This window comes from Fundulus heteroclitus, chromosome 2 (assembly GCF_011125445.2).
Source record: "Fundulus heteroclitus isolate FHET01 chromosome 2, MU-UCD_Fhet_4.1, whole genome shotgun sequence".
Lineage (NCBI taxonomy): Eukaryota > Metazoa > Chordata > Actinopteri > Cyprinodontiformes > Fundulidae > Fundulus > Fundulus heteroclitus.
The window spans coordinates 1,337,399-1,357,168 of NC_046362.1; the positions used below are offsets into that span (position 1 = coordinate 1,337,399).

Genomic DNA, 19,770 nt, shown 5'->3' on the forward strand with positions numbered 1-19,770 from the left:
TCCTTAAGACAAACAGCAACAGAAGATGTAAATGCATTCTATGGCTTTCGGATAGTTTGATACCTCCCCGTCTCTGAGAAAGATGGCCGGGCTGATGGTGTTTAGAAGGACACCATATGGACTCCAGCTGAACTTGTAGCGAAGAGGATTATCTGAACACTCAGGTGCAGGAAGCCCACCACAGAACGAGCTGTAGGACTCCACCTACAGGAGCACATGGACCATCAGCGTGTTTAACCGATCAGCCCGAGAAGGAGGCTTTCGTATTTGCAGATCAGATGTTTTCGCTTTCAGTGTGTGAGCTGACTCACAGTGCAGCCATCAGCTTTGGCCTGGTCGATACACTTCATGGCCAGCATGTGATCAATGCCTGGATCCAGTCCCATCTCATTAACAATGGTGATGCCTGCCTCCTCCACACTAACACACACACACTTCCTTGTTTAATGTACATAGTGAGGACCGTGCCTTGACTTCTATAGACTTCCATTAATTTTCAGGCCTTTATATGCCCTAACCCTGACCTCCACTATAACCTTTACTGGTTTATACCCAACTCTGAACCTAATTGACACCTTAGGCCTAAACCTAACCCATAGCCCAGGAAAAAAAAAAAAAAAAAGAGAGGACCTTTTTTTGGTCCTCACTTTGTCCTCAACTTACTGGTAAAATTAGCAAAAATGTTCTTGCTCAGCTGCAAGTACAAGAACACACACACACACACAGAGAAAAACTCTCACACCTGTATGCTTTAAACTGTGTTCTATTGCATATATATATATATATATATATATATATATATATATATATATATATATATATATATATATATATATATATATATATATATATATTTTTTTTTTTTTTTTTTTATTATTCAGCAAAAGTGTCTTTCCCACCAAACTGGTTCCAGGGCTAAACAGGTGTTTGTTTTTAGCAGTTCTGTTTCTACATCAGAAGGCCCCAAGTCAAGAAACACTTTCAGGTCGTTATATATCACCAGCTGTGTTTATAATTCTGTACTTCACTGAGTAATACCCAGAGATCAGAGGTGCAGTGGAGATTCTACAGAAAACAAACTACTGTGTAACTACTGTCCTCTTCATCTATTTGGAAGCACTTGTACAAAAGATGCAGTGAAAAAGGTTATGAGATCTTGGGAAATAATTCGAATCTGGACGGGATTCCTGTTGGTCACCTTCTTTGCAGGTCCTTCATGGCAGGACTCAGGTAGCTGGCTGTCACCATGTTCACCTTCCTCCTGATGCAGTGTTTGGCAATAAGGGGATGGAAAGAGTATGGCAGCATGCTGCAACACAGTTGGAAAGTTTAAGTTTGGAAGGATATTTATTAGCATAGTCTGGCAGTGTGGGAATAGGTCACAGTTTGACAAAACTGTACAGAAAACAATATAACTAAAAAAACAAAACTGAAAACTGGCTATAAACCAACGGTAGAAAGACTAGAGGTGAATGGAAAAGCTTGTGGTTGCATTATTTAATTGTGCAGTGTGAACAGGGGGCTGGTACCTAATGACCAGATCATGATCTTTGACCAGAGAGTCCAGGTGTCCCTCCTGGCTGCTGGCATCCAGCATGATAGGGATTGTGTTGGGATACTTGGCTGCCAGATCCTCAGCCTGTTTCAGAACCACAGACACTGCATAATAAAAGCAGATAACAGTCAGAGGAATGAGTACCTTTTTAACAATACATAAACAACTAGATTAGATGAATACATGAAAATAGCCTGTGTTTATTGAGCTCATCAATAAAATGGGTTGGTTTAACCTTGGACATTTATATAGCAAATGTGGTCCATTCTCTGTGAGATAATTTCACACTCGAATCACATTTAGTTTTATTGTGTATTCAGCATGAAATACAAACTAAAGACCACAGTAATAGTATTGCATGTATGAATAAGCTGGTCCATCTAGAACAGGTCCCAGAGGGCATAAACATTGGCAAGAAGTTACATGCTGTAGCATCCAAAGACCAGTAAGCAGAGTGAGTGAAGGTCAGCAGACACCATTGATTTCATGACAACAGCCTGACTGAGACTGATCTTTAAAACTGATTTAACGAGACACCTGAGATGTTCTTTTTTTAGGTAAGATTGGGTTTCAGGCAAAGATAGTGAGTTGATCCTCAAGTGTTACAAGACACCAATACTCAACTTTGGTACTCACCAACAGTGACCTGTGTTTTCTCATCCCGGGTCAGATACTCAACAACAGGCCCAGAGACGTAACCTGAGCCGAGCAGCAGAACTCTCTTCATGCCAGTTCTCTTCAGGATTTGAGCCTTCTCCCTAAAACACGCACACACATTGGTCTTGGTATCGTTCTGAGAACTTTGCACTGACTTCTATTAATTTTTCAGTCCTTTCTACGGCCTGACCTAGGGGTTAGCTGCATGTCATCGTTCAACCACTGGTTGTCTAGGTGGTGTCCTGAAAACAACGTGGGCTACACTGGTAACTGGCAAACTTTCTGGGGAGAACTTGGTCTGATCCGGGGAGACAGCATATATCCCACTTTGGATGGTGCAACTCTTCTTTCTAGGAACCTGGCAAGATTTATTAGTTCTCCAAAATGCTGACAACCCAGGGTCCAGACCAGGACCCTGAGAGGTGTGTTGTTTAAAACGTAAGACATCTTAAAACACTGTCACTGTCTTACCCCATTAAAATAATGACAGTGTCTTGCTCACGGCCAAAACTAAATACATTATACACTGATCTAAAAGGAGCACATCATAAAAATCTCATAGAAATCAATACGACTCAAGTTGAACCAAAAAAATAAAACTATTAAATGTGATTTATTAAATATAAGATATCTCCCTCCAAACACTGTTACTTAATGAATTGATTTCTGAGAACCACATTGATTTATTTTGTCTCACAGAAACTAGGCTGCGAGAGGACTTGGTTAGTATAAATGAGTCCACTCCATCTATTTATTTCCAAAATCCCAGAAATACGGGACGAGGAGAAGTAGCAACCATCTTTCAGTCTTATCAATTAGTCCCAGGCCAATTAATAACTGCAATTCTTTTGAATATTGAACCCTTAGTTTCCCTCATCCAAACTGCAAAGCAATAAAGCCTGTTCTATTTGTTGTTCTGTACCGTCCATCAGGCCCTTACTCCCACACTGCAAAAACGGATCTAAAAACAAGTAAAATGTTCTTAGAGTTAGTCTATTTGTCCTTGATTTGAGCCAGTAAATAAGATTATCTGCCAATTGAATGAGTATCTTTGCCTCTAAAATAAGATAATTAGACATCCTGCACTTGAAATAAGATGGAGATGAATTGTTCCAATTTTAAGTGGAAAAATCTTATTCTATTGGCAAATCATCTTATTTACCTGCTCAAATCACGGACAAATACACTCATTTAAAGAAAATTTTATTTTTAGTTCTGTTTTTGCAGGGCAGTTCCTAGGTCAGTTCTCAGACTTTTTATCTGATTTAGTGTCAAACACTGACAAGCTTATTAATAGCTGAATGTCTTAATATTCATGTTGACACAAAATGTGATGACCTTATTGAGGCGTTTAATACAATCTTTGATTCAATTGGTTTCGCTAAAAATGTACATAAACCGATGCGTTCCTGCCTTCATACTTTGGACCTTGCGCTGACAAATGGCATTAATTAAGAAGAATTAACAGCATTTCCTCACAACTCTATTCATACCCCTTTTTAATAACCTTTGACTTCAATTTAAGTTCTCCACCCCCAAAAGTGGGTTTCATCATAGTAAAGCCATATCAGATACTTATCACTTTAAAGAGTCTGTCCCCCTTTTAATGTTAGGGATGTTATTTCTTCCCTTTCACAAATTGATGCTTTTGTTGATGGTGGTATTTCATCATTAAGTTTTGCATTAGATAACATAAACCCATTGAAAAAGAAGGTAATTATTCATAGGAAGCTGGCTCCCTGGTTTCATTTAGAGCTGCGTTCTTTGAAGCACAATGTTAGGAAATTGGAGAAAGAATGGAGCTCTACACATCTAGAGGAATCCTAATAATAATATTTGAACTTTATTGATCTCACAATGGAGAAAGTCAATTCTGCATCTTAACTCATCCCCTTGGGGAGCAGTGGGCTGCCACTGTGCGGCGCCTGGTGAGCAATCAGGGGTTAGGGGTCTTGCTCAGGGACCCAGAGTGCAGGCTGTGGGGATCGAACCTTCTCAGAGCGCAAGCGCACTGCTCTAACCACTAGGCCACCACTCCCCTCAAATCCCACCTAAAGCAGTCTACTGTTGTGTAAAAAGACCCTTCAAAGATTTAGAGAAGCATATTTTCCATCATTAACAGACAAGATCAAAAATAATTCTAGGTTTCTCTTTAGTACAGTTGCAAAACTCTGTTGATCCATCCATTCCCTTAGCTCTAAGCAGTAATGACTTTATGGCATTCTTCATAAATAAAATTGATTCTATTGAAAATATGAATCAAACATGATTACATTATCCTCAGAAAGTGAGGCAGCATTGGATGAATCTTTAAAATGTGATTGGTGCTTGGACTGTTTAGATGCAGTAGAGCTTTCAGAGGTATCTACAATTTTTGCTTCATCTAAACGTTCAACTTGTATGTTAGACCCAATACCAACCAAGTTATTTAAGGAAGTATTCCCTTTGATTAATGCCCCCATTTTAGACATGATTAATCTATCCTTAGTAAATGGATATGTGCCACAGGCTTTTAAAGTTTTATTAAACCTTTTTTTAAACCCTCTTGATCAAAATTACTTAATAAATTACAGACCTAACTAATCTTTTTGTATCTAAAATTCTTGAGAAAGTAGTTGCTATTCAAGTATGTGAACACTTACGAAGTAATGACCTTAGGGCTGTCAATCGATTAAAAAAATGTATCTAATTAATTACATACTCTATAATTAATTAATCTAAATTATCGCATATAATCTTTGCTGTGAAAGTATTTTAAATATTTAAATTCAAATGATTCAATGAATAATCAGCATTAGATACAGTAAAGTGCTGTTTTCAACAGCAGACAAACTGAACTAAACAGATGCCAATGTCAAACTGAACTCACGTCAACAGGAGACGTCAACTGAAATAATAATAAAAAAGATAACCTGAATTTAACAGACGTCAACATATTCCAATCTACTTTTTAGGCTAATTATACACAATTTAGACCTAGTGCTATTTTAACAAACAAGCATTTTATTAGTCATCTCTTATCTGATGTATTTCTGATGTTTGGCACTTTGTTTTACCTCGTGTTAAAGTGCTCTTTAAATAATGATGACATTCATGATGATTATGATCAGAATAAACTTTTGCATCACCTCCCAAAAGCTGGCAAGAAAAGAGACAAAAACATTTTTCACACCTCACTTAGTAACTCTAATATTTTAGTCTAAATACTTTAGCTTAAATATTTTAGGCTAAAATATTACACTTATTTGTTTTTCTTTAATCCCACGGTAATGTTTAGTAATTTCTGCCAAAGGCTGCAGCATTTTGATTTAATTCATCTGAATGCATTATTTGCAAGCCATACTCTGATTGGATGGGAAAAAAACTGTCTGTGATTGGCTTTAACAGCCGAGCGAGCGCACAGCTGGTGTTGAGCGTGGAATGAGCAGGTGTGCGCGAGCAAAGTAGCGCGCGATCAGAGATGGAACTCACCGCGAGGACAGTGGGTTGAGAAGAGTTTTTCAGACCATGCCAGACCGGTTTTGAACGTTGAGAGTTGTTTCACTGTGCGCTTGGATTGGTTCCTGCGAGCTCAAACATAGGGCACGAATATCGCTACATAGTTGAGCGGCAGCACTGTCTTCTTCTCTGTCTTCATGCGCCTCCCCTGTGACTCTTTGGCGCACCCCAGGGGAGGCGCGCCTCACCTATTGAAAACCCCTGCTATACGACATTGATTAATCTGCGTTATTTTTTTTATCGTTTATTTTTTATTATTTAATCGAAATTAACGCGTTATTTTGACAGCCCTAAATGACCTATTTGAAGAGTTTCAGTCAGGCTTCAGAGCTCATCATAGCACTGAAACAGCTCTGGTGAAGGTCGCTAATGATATTTGATACACTTGATCACAATATCCATGCTGAACAGATATTGTGGCAAAGCACATTGACAAAAGTATTCGCTCTTCAGCCTTTACACACATATGAACCTTTGCAGTTAAAACAGCTTCAACTCTTCTGTAAAAGCTGTCCACAGTGATTAGCAATGTGTTCATGGGACATTTTGACCACTCTTCCAGGAACATATTTATATGTGTCACTAATATTGGACAGGAAGGACTGACTTACAATTTCAGCTCCAAATCATTTTAAAGGTGCTCTATCAGGTTTAGGTCAGGAATCTGTCCTGGCTAGTCTAGTTCACCCACACCATATTTGTCCATCCATGTCTTTAATGAGCTTGCTTGATGCACTGGTGAACTGTCATGCTTATGACCATATAGTTTGAATCATGGCCAAATAACTGGTCTTAAATATAGTAAATGGGATCAGCAAGAAATACAGTTCAGTTCTAGTAGAATCTTTCACACATTTGCATCCTTTAGGTTGAGGCCTGATTCACAGACAAGTGACAAAAGCTCCAAAGGCTCTGACTAGACAAATGTGTCAATCAGGTAGAAGTAAAGACACAAGCCAAATATTCATATACAGTATATACCATGACACTGTAAAGACTGCTATTAAAAAACTGGGGGTTTATCCAAAATACAAGACAAGGCATGTCACATTATAAGTGAAAAAGACATTGACTGATTAAAAATATGATTTTGTGAGAAACTCAACACATTCATTTAGCTGAAAGCACCTTTAACACATTTCTACTTTTACTCCTAAAAAGAAAAAAAAAGCACCATGTTAAATACATACATCATTTCAAAATTGGTTAGTTTTATGGTGAAATTATAAAAATACATGTTCTTCAATTAAAAACAGCACTTTAGTGTGAGGGGAATATCCACCTTCATACATAGAACAAGGTCTTTTCATCCTCAAAAAAAAAAAAAACATTTAGTATCCGATCTTCCACCTAATAAACAGAACTGTGTGTCATTCAGGTATGGAAATTTTATGAGATGTTGCAGAAAAAAAAAAACAGGTAAAAGTGTAAAGGGTTAGGCTAACCATACAGCAATTAAAGATTACTAAAAGTACCCACTTAAGCCCCATTTACACTACCCTTGTTAAACCGATCCATGCCGAGACCAGTCCGAGCTTGGATCAGTTAACCAAGCCGAGCCGACCGTTTACACACCAAGCTTATCTCGGTTCCTTGGTTGCTCCTCGCCTCCTAGTGACTACTGCTCTCTGGGATTGAAGGCAGGACAAAGCAAATCAGAATGGCGGCGCCCGTAACATTCAGGATGTTATGGTTGGACAGAGTCGGCTTTTGGGACGTGGATAAGACAAACAAACGTCTAATACGGATTTACAGACGCAGGAAACAACGACAGACTCTGAGGTTCATCACACTGCTAAGCAGAATCATCACTGGAAATCGTGTGGCATGGTAAGGAAGCTAGTATTATTATGAATGTCTGAAATTTGTCTGAATGGAGTGTGACTCGGGACGTGCAGCCAGACACGCCGGAAAAAACGCAGACAGCTGACTGGGATGACGCTGTCTGCTCATGCGCTCTTTGTTATCAGATAATCGGGATAAAAAAAATAAATAAAAAAAAAACAGTCCGAGACCTCCCCAGGGACTGGTCTGCATTTAGCGTGGTCCGGTTATGTCTAGCGCGGTTCAGTTCAGTCTGCTGACCATTTACACACAAGAGTTATCTTGGTTACCGAGCTCGGACTGGTCTCGGCTCAGTTAAGTTAAGTGTAGTGTAAACGGGCCTATAATTATCCAAGTGAATGGATAAGAATGGAAGATTTGTAATAAAACGAAAATAGATAGTCTTTTGAATAGCCTGAATACAACCATCAACACCTTCAATAGGAGAGTGGTAATCACATTTATCAAACAAGATATACAGTGTCACAATTTAAACACTCTCTTAACTTTTGCCTTCATTCAAAGGCCGATTTTGCATTCTGGATTATCTCAACATCAAGACAACAATAGCATGAACATGATGATATAATCACTCAGAGTGACTTGTACCATTATTATCCTAACTACCTTCACCAAGCCTCTCAAAGCTCTGTGGAGTCACACATGACTCGTCAACTGCACACTAATTGGAAGTGACACCACACACAGGCATGGATCGCAGCATGACTAACTAGAGGTCAGTCAAGCACTCGGCTGCTTAATTATCATAAGATAAACGTTCCCTTGGGAGGTTTATATATCCTGAGGAGAAAAACTTAATCAAATGGATTAAGACTTTGGTGGGACAGCTTGTCTGAAGGGAAAAAAAAAAAAAAAAAAAAAAAAAAAAATCATACTTGGGGTCAAGTAAGAAGAAAGCTCATCAAGTCTTGAGGTGGCCCAAATACGATTTAGGGGTACGTCTTGCTGCCCCTGATCATACTGAGGTGCCCCTCTAGAAGCCTGAAATCTTTTCAAGCCAGCTGGGTTAATATAAGACTCTAGCTGCCAAAATAAAAAATAAACAGATATACAACAGAAGTACATTCATTTAGCAACCTGAATATAACATCCTAATCAGTTTCTACTTTATTTATCAATTCTGTTTTTGATTTTTCTTCATTCTTGACTAATGTTATTTATTATAATTTTTCTCTCTTGGTTGCAATCATAGTCAAAGCTGCAGCCTGCTTGGCTGCAGCTGCAATGGGTGCTGAGAGCAAATAAAGCATCTATACTGTCTAGTTCAGCATTGAACGTGTAGGGTCACAATTGCCTCTTTTCCATTTCCACTCAAAAGCCTGAGGCTTACTTTGCTTTCTCTCGGTGTGTTGAGGGGCTGGGGTTGCGTGCAGCTTGAAAAACTGTCCGCCACAAGGATGGAGTAAGGAACAGTAAGGAGTTGAGTTTACAAAGCTATTGATTTTATAACCTTCATGTATCACAAAAAGTAGTTGTAAGATGTTTTTAGGCAAGAAAGTACACCCACAAACTTCATCTGTGCCATCAGTTCCTCAGGATTATGTGCAGATTTTAATTCTGCTCGGACTTTCCAGGTGCGACAGAGACCCGCTGACAGGCTGGTCTTGCCGAGGAGGGTGCAGTGTAACCCCTGCTGTTACCAGCGGGGCCAGGCAGTTTTCTTTTCAGCAAAAACAGAATCTGTTTGTTGCAGCTGAAAAGTCATTACAATAAGCGTTTACCAAGTTTGTGGGGAACATCTTCCCCACAAACTTGGATATCAAATGTGAAAATCTTGACTGGATGTTTTTGGCATTTTAAGTTAATTGTAAACCTTTTCGCCACAGTTCTATAATTAGACTAATATTTTAGCACAAATTATCAAATGGAGGCCTTTTGTTTTCCTTGTGAAAACACAGAAACTAAAAACACACATTTCCCTAAGACTGACAGCCTTTTCATCTAAACCTAAATTGATGGACTGTTACTATTTACAAACCATAAGGGTGTCTGTATTTAATAATTTAAGCAAAAAAGGGGGAAATTCTCGTCCTCTGCAGAATGGAGGATCCGTCTGAATCCTGAGATTCATCGACCAGATCGAAGCGAAGTTGCACTCTGACTTCTGCGCAAACCAGCTGCAAAGTACAGAATGCCGAAACAGCTTTGTTTATTTTTGTCAGCTGTTGCAGGAAAGCGAACTCAAGACAACGTAGATCGGTCACCTTCCCTCACCAGACAAGCTGAGAGATCGGAGAATGCTGCATGGAGGATATCGGCCCAAGCTGCCTGCCCCTACCACGCTTTCAGTTAGCTCATAGCCGCAGAGCTGCATGTCTGCTGCTGGAAAGACCAACAGTTTTCCCTGGATCACTGCTTCCTTCCTTGGATGGCCAAAGTGGACCAAACTTGCACGAGACACCGACAGGTCTGACAGAATTGAGGCAGGGAGAGTAAATGGTTAATTTGGAAATGTTTGCGTAATGCGTACATGGTGTTTTTAAACACAAAGAGCAAACGGGCGTAGCTCATGCTAATATTCTGTATCATGTCATTGCCGATATGATTCGAGTGTGTTTTTATGGTTATAACAAACGTTATCTCCACAAGAGTTTCATACATTGATGGGATATTAATGTTTATGTTATCCAGCCCACTCATTATGACTAAAAATAAAGCTGAAGTCTTTAATGTTAGTGCTGAAATCCGCTAGCCAAAATGCTAGTTAGTTTCTGGTAACTACCGGTTCCGGACATTCAAAAAGGGCTTGTTTTAAAGCAGAAGACTTGTTAATTTCGCTCCGCCATTGTTCGATTGTGCTATGAGCCTTATTACCGCATTAATATGGAATATTAATGTTGTTTAACTTTAGGAGTAACCAATTTTAGCGACCGGTTGCTGCATCGACCCCTAGCTCCCCGAGGTAGAATCGCATTAATAAAATCGAGCGTTCATAAAGTTTACAGATTCTTACCAAGAAAATAATTCTTTAAAATGTTATTTCCTCAAATAATGTTTTGTGTAACTCGGGATTTGCATTTTGAATGGGTTGAAAACATGCCAAATGTTGTTCTGAATTAGTCAAGCTAATTTAACTCCATACCATGTTCTTTAAATCAGATCTGCAGTGAACCAGGATTCACAGAATTTCTTCTCAACCACTTTTGTTTTGTCTTTTATTTATTTTGCATGTAAATAGTTCCTTAGCTTAGCTTCTTTTTTATCTTCATTTTGCTTAGTAGTTTAGTTAAGTTTCACTAGCATGTGGATTATATTTTTTTCCGACTCTGACACTGTTTCAGGTTGTGGGACAACGGTGAAAAATGGGGGACAGTCCCGCACAATCTGGTGCCCTGGTTTCACAGCCTCAGCTTTTTGCATAACGACCAACAATCTTACCATTCTCATCCCTTTCTCTTAGCCAAGCATCCAATTTAAACTTAACACTGCAGTCATCGGTTGATATCCAACCCTTCTTCAACCATGCTAAATTAGACTGAGGTAGCGCTCTACTGTTGTCCGTGTTTTAAATAAAAACATAATAGCAATCAGGTACGTTAATGGAAGCCAGGGAATAAACACTGACAGATCACGTGGCCACAGGTGGAAATGCCACTGATTACAAGAGGGACCAACAGCGATAGACACTTACCGAGGAAGTTGTTCTCAGGTGTTGGAACTTTCTGAGCTGCTGGTTCGCATGAATCCAAAGAAAACGTTTAACCACCACTACTTTCATTCACGCCATCTGTGGTCAGTATTTTCTTCCAAAAGTTAAAATGATGGAACACCGACAAACCTCATACCCACCCTAGTCTCTTTCTGATTGGCTAATGTCCTGGCTCTGCCAGTTTTCATTGGTTGAGAGCAGCTTCAGTCTAAAACCTTGAATAAAAAGTGTAAACGGAACCAAGTGGATCTATTTTTTGCTCTCATTTTCCAATTAACTGAAATCTGTCGCAGCGACCGAGAACTTTTACCCATGGCCTAGAGACAAACAGCTCAGAAAGCGATCTGGCGCTATTTAGAAAGGCTAATAACACTTACAGATGTTTAATTATTTACTACAATGCCAAGGTGGAGGGGGGGGGGGGACACTGTGGGTTAGATGATTTTAATAATGTATTTGAATGTAAAAATGGTTTGTCAAAGAAACACCGATTGCTCATGTAAACTGAAAATGTGAACTTGAAGATGGCTGAAACAAAATGCTAGAAATATTAACTCAGAAAACAGATATTTGGAACCATGTCACCACAAACTCCACTGGAATTAATAAGTGTAGTCAATAATGAAAATCTGCACAAATCATATAACAAATCACTGGAGCTGTGCAAATTCGCTCCTGCTTCAAATGCTCTACAATCCTCTCAGCCGCCCAAAAACCCTCCATCTCTAGAATAAATGACTGCAAACCTGTCACACTGACATATGTAGCAATGAAGTGCTTTGAAAGACTGGTTTTGGTCCATCTGAAACGCATCACAGGATCCTTGCTGGACTCCTTGCAGTTTGTATACAAGGCTAACAGGTCAGTGGATGATGTAGTCAGCTTGGGACATTACATCCTTTATCACCTCAATGCTCCAGGGACATATGCAAGGATCCTGTTTGTGGATTTCAGCAGTGCGTTTAAACACCATTATCTCACCCAGCTCACTGTGCTAGCCTCCACCTGTCAGTGGATCACAAAAACTCCCTGACTGACAGAAGTCAGCAGGTTAGGCTGAGGAGCTTCACAGTCATCACTCGGACTATTATGCTGCATTCAGACCAAACACGACTGGAGCGTCAAAATGTCCAAAGCCTCAACTTGGACGCTTTTGCAGGGCATTTGACTCTCTGAGCAAAGCGTGGACAGACTGGTCTCAAGTGCGTTGGGAAGAGCTACCCTGTTCATTTCCTCAAATGCAGGGAAATATTTGCTGTGGTAAAAGTTCGATAACTTACCCAAGATTCCAACTTTCACTCTAATCCTCCTCTAGGCAATATCCTTTATGGTCTCTGTAGTGATAACTGATCACAGACAATAGGAGGAGCACCAACAGCAACGATCAGTTTGACCTTCACCGTTGACTTTCTGACTTTTTATTGGTCGTTCCACCTCGTCAGAAAATCTGCCACTACGTCCCATAGGGGAGTCTCTCTGATTGACTGACACTCTGCATCCAGGTGCAAAAGTTTAGATTTTCCAAATTGAGCATCTGCTGCTTTGGACGTTCAGACACTTCAAATCTCAAAACACGCTGCACCCACTGGGTGAAACGCACCTCTTAACGCTCCTTGATGCGCACCAACCACAGACTTTGCATGTAAAATAGACACTCAAATCGTATTTGGTTTGAACGCAGCATTAGGGGTAATAGACAAGTCCCAGAAAACTACTCTGGTATCAAAAGAAGGTTAATTCAAGTAAAAACACCAAAGTGTATATTCAAGTGCATACAGTAAGAACTAAAATGGGTCTTAAGCAGCTGTGAAGACTCAGACAGAAACTGGAGTATTAGGGGGATAGTCTGGACAGAGAGGCAACAACCAGAAGCTGTTCTTATACTGGTTCATTGCTGTACCCCTTAGCTAGGTTATTCCTTACCACATCAGGCTTGTCATAATTTTAAGTGCAACAATGTGGTCGAAATAAGTCAATTGCAAAACCTGAACAGATCAATACATGTGTGTGTATTTGATGAAACGACAACATGCATGGAAAAACTCTGCATACATTGTCTACTGATTGGAAGGACAATATAGGACTGACATGAGATGATTAAAGAGAAATTGTTTGAACAAAGAATATATTTAGATTAGATTATGAAGTGGCTTTGCATTACGAACAAAACGGAAATGACTGCCCAAGAAAACTGGAAGTTATTGTTTTGGAAGCTGAGGTTTAAAAGATTACGGCAGCTCTAGACCCTCTTGGTTGAAGGTCAAAGTCCAGCTGCTGCAATGCTGCAAAAGGGCAACACTGTGCTGGAACAACAAGGTGTCAGACTAAGGCCTTCAGAACTACTGGCTTGCTGACACTAGTGTTTAAATTACAGTGGTTAGCTGGAAAAATTCAGTACAGGTTACTTCTAAAACCAGAAATTAACAACTTTAAATGATGAAGACTAAGACGTACCTTTTCTCTCTCATTTTCTCGATGTACTCAAACTTTGGGGTGAGTGCTCCATTAGAGGTGATGATGGCCTGGGGAAATGAGCACGTTTCAATGGTCAAATTAAATCAAAATTAAAAGAAAAGACTTTATTATATCCAGTCATCACAATGAAAAATTAAATGAAGCTTAATACAGAAGTACATAAAGAGACTATTTGTAAACTTGTTGTCTGGAGACTAGGGCTGTTTTTTGCTCATGCGCTGGCAGCTGCTCAGGCACACAGTTCACTCATCCATCTGCTTCCAATATGGAATCACAGAACACACATAAAGGTCCTTCTTATAAAAGACAAGTCTGTCCTTATTCCAGCCACCTCTCATGGTAGCAGAATAACTTGCTGGTTTTGTCCAGATAGAAGAACAATGTGTTCCCAGAGGGAAAACAAAGATGACAACCGAAAGGTAAGCTGGCAGCTGGAGCAAACCCACAGAAATGCAACATAGTGACTTAAAAAAGTACCTAACCATATTAAAACTAAATTTACCAACTACATAATTTCTCTACATCATCCTTTCAATGATCCAGATTCCATTTTTATGAAAACAAACTGGTCAGGATCAATAGTTTTTAGGCCTTATGAAGTTTTCTGTATGTTTTGCAATGTTATATCCTCATTTCTAGGTCACTCTGGATACAACCATCTGCCAAATGCATAAACGTACCTGAACTTTCGTCTGTTTGCAATGATATATGTTATTAACTATTTTAAACAACCCTCCTCCCCCTGCCAAAACAAATCAATATCTGAAACTTAAATGACATTACTTACATCTCTTACTTGTGGGCTAAACTCCTCTTCATTGAGCGGTTTGGTGGCATCTGAGAGCAGCTGTAACAACACACTCACTTTATCAATAAATTACATTTTAGAAAAAACAGTCAACGTCAGTCGTCCCTAACAGAGGTTAATTATGACCGAGCTCACCAAGCGTAACCTGCAGCAGCTCTCTCCCACAGCAAGCTAAAGCAGAAGTCGCCACGCGGCAGAAAACTCCAAAGATAAAACCAACAGCCTCACCTGAAGCCCACACATCTTACCATCTCCCAAATGTAGGGGAAGAGTCGGTCTCCAAAGTACTCCGTGGCTTCAATCGGGAGCTGAGCGGGAAGGTTGTCAATGGAGCACATGAGGATCCCAGTCCCCTCTACACTGCAAGATCCACATACAGAATGCAATTTAATATTAGTCTTTGGGGTCTATGTAAGGTTATGGCTTTCTTAGTTTAGGAAAGAGCTACAAGCAGTGTATGATCACAACAACACATGTTCATGGCATAAAAAAGGAAGTTGGTGTGTCTTTTAGAAAAGCCGTTAATGCCAATAAAGCTGTTAAAAGCTACAAAGCATTTGGTGAACGTTAAAGAGGAAAGATACCATAACGTGAGCTGTCGAAACTGTACCTGTTGTGATCTATGTGCTGGTCTGCATCATACATGCAGAAAGGCTTGTCGATGGTGGTGCAGTCATTCATGAACTCTATGGAACCTCCGGCGTCAGCAGATATGTCACAGATGGCCAGCAGCCTAGGAAGAGAAGAGCTCAACAGATTTCAACACTGGAGAGCACACAAGTTTATTCGTCATTCAAGGTGTAAAAGGTTACCAAGATTTTTATGGGATCAAGTGTTTTGGCTTCCAAATACCACTAACAAAACCATCATGGCTGTTTTTTGTGTACTTTCTGAAGGTTTCTTACTTGTGAGGCAGTGCTGGTGATCCATCATAGAAAGCACGTGAGGATTTGAGGGGTCTGATGAGCCTCTGGGCATCAAGCCGTCTGAGGAGGCGGGGGGTGTGGGGGTCCCAGTAAATGCCATTAATCAGACATGTGGTGTAGGGAGCCACCTGTTAGAACATAGGTTGCAACTGATGAAACCGGCTGAAACTGAAAAACCGAAGCTAACTGGATACAAAAACACTAGAAGTGCACTGCCAGCAAGAGGAAACTAGGAAGGAACGTGCATGCAACATTGGCGTCAGGTGAGCGTGTCACAATAATTGGCATGTGGGACAACAAATAAGATAAGATGATCCCCCGGAAGTTGAAGCTGAAAGAAGATCATCCAATATGCCTTTAAGGACCACTATGAACGGAGTGGGTCAAACTGAAATATAATTCTACCATTTACAAACCATGAGCCATGCCTGAAGGAAAAAAAACAACAAAAAAAACAAAGAGCTGCTAAATTTTAGGCTGCTATTTAATTCAGATATTTATTCCGGTGTATTATTTTATCCTTAAAAAATATTTAACACAATCTTGCACATGCAATTATACAAACATTAGTATTTTTGTTTTGTTTACGTTTTTATTTATAATGATTTTTTATTATTCACCGCTTCTGTTGCAATCAAGACATGAAGTTGAAGGCCACGCCACCAGGAGGCGTTACCTCTTCCAGGATTTTCTTGGCCGAATGAAAAACAACCCGTGCTGATTAAAACCGAGCAGGGCGAGGTAAAGAAGGTGAAATATTGTAGGGCCTGTGGAAAAGGGGCTTAAGAGCTGCATGTTTTGGTGTGGTCTCTTTAAATCCTAAATAGGCACTTTAGACCCCGCCCCTTTTCAGGGTGCAGTGTTCCACTCCGCCCCGTTCAGACATTTTTGTGGTATGCTGGGAAATAATTTCATGTATTGTGTGAGTTAATACACCCACAACTGAGCATTTTCACTCATCCACTTGTAGCTTTGGCATCCTTTAGCTTGGACTACAAAATCACGGCAGAAAATAAAAAATGGCAGGTTTGCCAAAATGGTAAACCGGAATTATTAGAGATGCACCAAGCCAGCCTTTTCCGACCCAATCCGATACAGATACCTAGGCTAAGCGTATTGCGTATCATGGTGCTTTTGGAGGTACTTATTTAAGTTTGGGGTTTTTAAATATACTAACCCTATCACCCCATCACAACTTATGCATTGCAGATGTTGCAGTCGGACTTGTTTGTGTATCAAGTTTGAAATGTTTCCAAATAGCAGACTTTGCTTGGTCTGGCACTTGCTCCATGTTGCTCAGTGTTTGCTCATCGCCAGCTGCTGTGCGTGCTCTGCATAACCACTATTGCAAACATAGAAGTGACTACAAAGCCATAATTGTATTGCTATATATATATGATATTAATAGAAAAAGAAATGACTGGATCGGATTCAACCATCCGATATCCGACCCAGCTAATTAGTCAATATGGAGCCGATATCTGATCGGGGTATTGGATCGGTTCATCTCTAGAAACTGTATGGCCTTGTTTAGCAGCTATGCAGCCAATACCGTCAGGTGATAGAGAATAGAAAAAACTGAAGCATATAACCATGATTTTGATGGAGTTTACTAGGAGGGCAGAAAAGTGGAATAAAGTCTCTCCAGGTGAAATCTAAGTACACAGCAAAATGGTTTAAAGGGTTAGAAAAGTGGATTGTGCATTATATTTCCCCTTTAACAGACATGAAAATATTTAAAAAAAATCCAATTAGTAGCCAGTCACTGCAGAATGAAGCGAGGTCACTTCTCCCATCCCTCCCATTCAATTCAATTGTATTTATATAGAGGCAATTCACAACACGTTATCTCAAGTCACTTTACAAAGTGACATGAACAATCAACACCAGTGCCCCCCAGGGGGCTATCCTCTCCTCTCTCCTATTCTCTCTGTACACTAATTAGAGATGCAGCGATCCAGTTTTTTCCGATCCGATACGGATACCTGAGCTTATCGGCCGATACCGATCCGATACTACTGTTGGATGAATAAAGTGTATACCTTGCAATGTGAGTGAATGCACCAGGCTTGACATAAACATTGTTACAAAAAAAGGTCCATGTGCTCTTTAGCATGGTGCTTTAGGAGGTGTTTATTTAAGGTTGTGGCATTGAATTTACCAACTTTAGCAACACCCCTCGCATTTTTTACGTTGAAGATATTGCATGTTGCAGTCAGACTTGTCAAGGTTTCAAGTTTGAAATGTTTCCAAATAGCAAACTTGGCTCGGTCTGGCACTTGCTCCACAATGCTCTGTTTGCTCATCACTGGCTGCTCTACGTGATGACATAACCTACGTTGCAAACATAGAATTGAAGTGACTAGATCGTTGTTACTGTATTGCTGTGTATGATATTAATAAAAAAAAAGAAATGACAGGATCAGAATGCTGAATTGGCATCATTCATCCGATATCTGATCCAGCTAATTAGTCAATTAGCTGATATCTGATCCAGGTATTGAATGGGTGCATCTCTAACACTAATGACTGCACATTTGCAGAACCGAATGTGAATCTCCTGAAATTTGGAGATGACACCATTGTCATTGGGCTGATATAGGACGGTGAAGAGTCTGCATACAGACAGGAGGTGGATCGGCTGGTCCACCGGTGCATCCAGAACCACTTGGAGCTAAACCTGCTAAAGACATTGGAGATGACAGAGGACATCAGGAGAACCCCACTCACTATCCTCAAAAACACTGTCTACTGTGGATCACTTGCCTAGGAACCATCCTCTCTCGGGACCTGAGAAAGTCCTCACACATTGACATCATCCATAAGAAGGTTCAGCAGAGACTGTACTGCCTGCAGCAGCTTAACAATGGCAGTGTAGCAGGAGCTACTGATCACCTTCTGCATGACCATTATTCAGTCTGTGCTCATCCATCTCTGTTTGGTTCAGCGCATCCACAAAACTAGACAGCTCCAAAATTCAATGAACAATTAGAGTCACAGAGGGGATAATCAGGACTGACCATCCATTCATTCACTACCTGTACAGGTCCAGGGCCAGTAAAAGGCCAGCTAACATGGCTGTTGACCCAACTCATCCTAGTCATTAGTTATTCACTTCTTTTAATAGAAACATTAAAACTTAATTAGAACCATAATAAGAACCTGGTGCAATTCCAGCCTGGGTGCTTGGACAAACTCATACAATACTGCTTAGTTTACTATTTTTTGTTGCTCAGCAAAGACGGAAGTTTTTCTTCTGTCTTCTTCACATGTCAGAGTGGTTCTATTCTGAATAAAGCCAGGTGCATATAAATGCACATCATGATCGGATTAATTAATTGTGTGCCCATATTCATGGCACAATTTTTTTATTTTAATACATTTCAATCCAATCATGAAATTTTGTGCACGTAAACACAGCTACTGTGTCAGTGTAGACAGCTACTCTGTTGTGGAAGAAAAAGAAAAAAAACGCTCCTGTACATACTGCCCCTTTTCTAACCTTTTTTCCCTGAGCATTTTTTTTTTGGTTATAGATTATAATTTGTTGTCCGCTTCCTGTTACTTGTCTGCCTGTTTTTACACGGTGCAAGCATTGGATTCTGAAGCCAATTTCCTTGTTTGTACCCACAAACTTTGCAAATAAAGTTAATTCTGATCCTTTGTCATGTTTAGCATTACATCAGCTGAATATTATAGTAAATGAAGATAGGCTGTATTTTTCCTATCAAGCTCTAATCCAGGACAAACTTCTGGCAATAGTCTTCAGGTTAATCAAGATTTTTTAAAGTAATCTAAAGGGTTTATTCCCAGAGTTCAGAGTCACACTGTAGGTTTTTTCCTCTGACTTAAAATAAGATGAAATCACATAACATCTTTCTCACACTAACCACTTTTACATTAGAGCCAAATTAATCCACTCACAAACACATTTATACACCAACATGCAGATCAGTATGGAGCCGCCTAATTAAGTGTCTTGTCAGGGGCACATCAACACATATCGGGGCAGAAATTTGAAATCTATACAATTCTAACTATACCATAAAAACTTAAACTGTACAATTATAAGAGGATTTCCCTGTGCACCACAATTAGTCATCGAAGTTTGGAGTGACAGAATTTAATGGATTTTTCAGTATGTAGATAAAGAAACAAGCAGAGCAGATCAAGTGGAGGAGATACCCCAACCCTGCAGACATTTTCCACCATCCCCCTTCACTCAGCATCATCTCTATTCTCCACCTCCTGAAACATCCAAAGAGCAAGAAGGAAATGAACAACGTCCAACACATCAATAAGCAAAAAAAATAAAAATAAAATGGTACTGACAAATCAATGAAGGGTCAAACAGAGT

The 19,770-nt window shown here is 39.8% G+C and overlaps 1 protein-coding gene across 3 annotated transcripts in view; it reads right to left on the bottom strand.

Annotated features, from left to right (window-relative positions):
- aass (aminoadipate-semialdehyde synthase) overlaps positions 1–19,770 on the bottom strand; it is a 59,158-nt gene that overhangs the window by 21,881 nt on the left and 17,507 nt on the right. For all 3 annotated transcript variants that reach the window (XM_021322747.2, XM_021322750.2, XM_021322749.2), the window contains exons 9-18: positions 15,393–15,541; positions 15,098–15,220; positions 14,736–14,847; positions 14,467–14,526; positions 13,659–13,726; positions 2,192–2,313; positions 1,530–1,659; positions 1,199–1,309; positions 312–420; positions 64–204 (exon numbers count right to left, since the gene is read on the bottom strand). In XM_021322747.2, the coding sequence (XP_021178422.2) occupies positions 64–204; positions 312–420; positions 1,199–1,309; positions 1,530–1,659; positions 2,192–2,313; positions 13,659–13,726; positions 14,467–14,526; positions 14,736–14,847; positions 15,098–15,220; positions 15,393–15,541 (1,125 nt within the window). The remainder of the gene's footprint in view (positions 1–63; positions 205–311; positions 421–1,198; positions 1,310–1,529; positions 1,660–2,191; positions 2,314–13,658; positions 13,727–14,466; positions 14,527–14,735; positions 14,848–15,097; positions 15,221–15,392; positions 15,542–19,770) is intronic.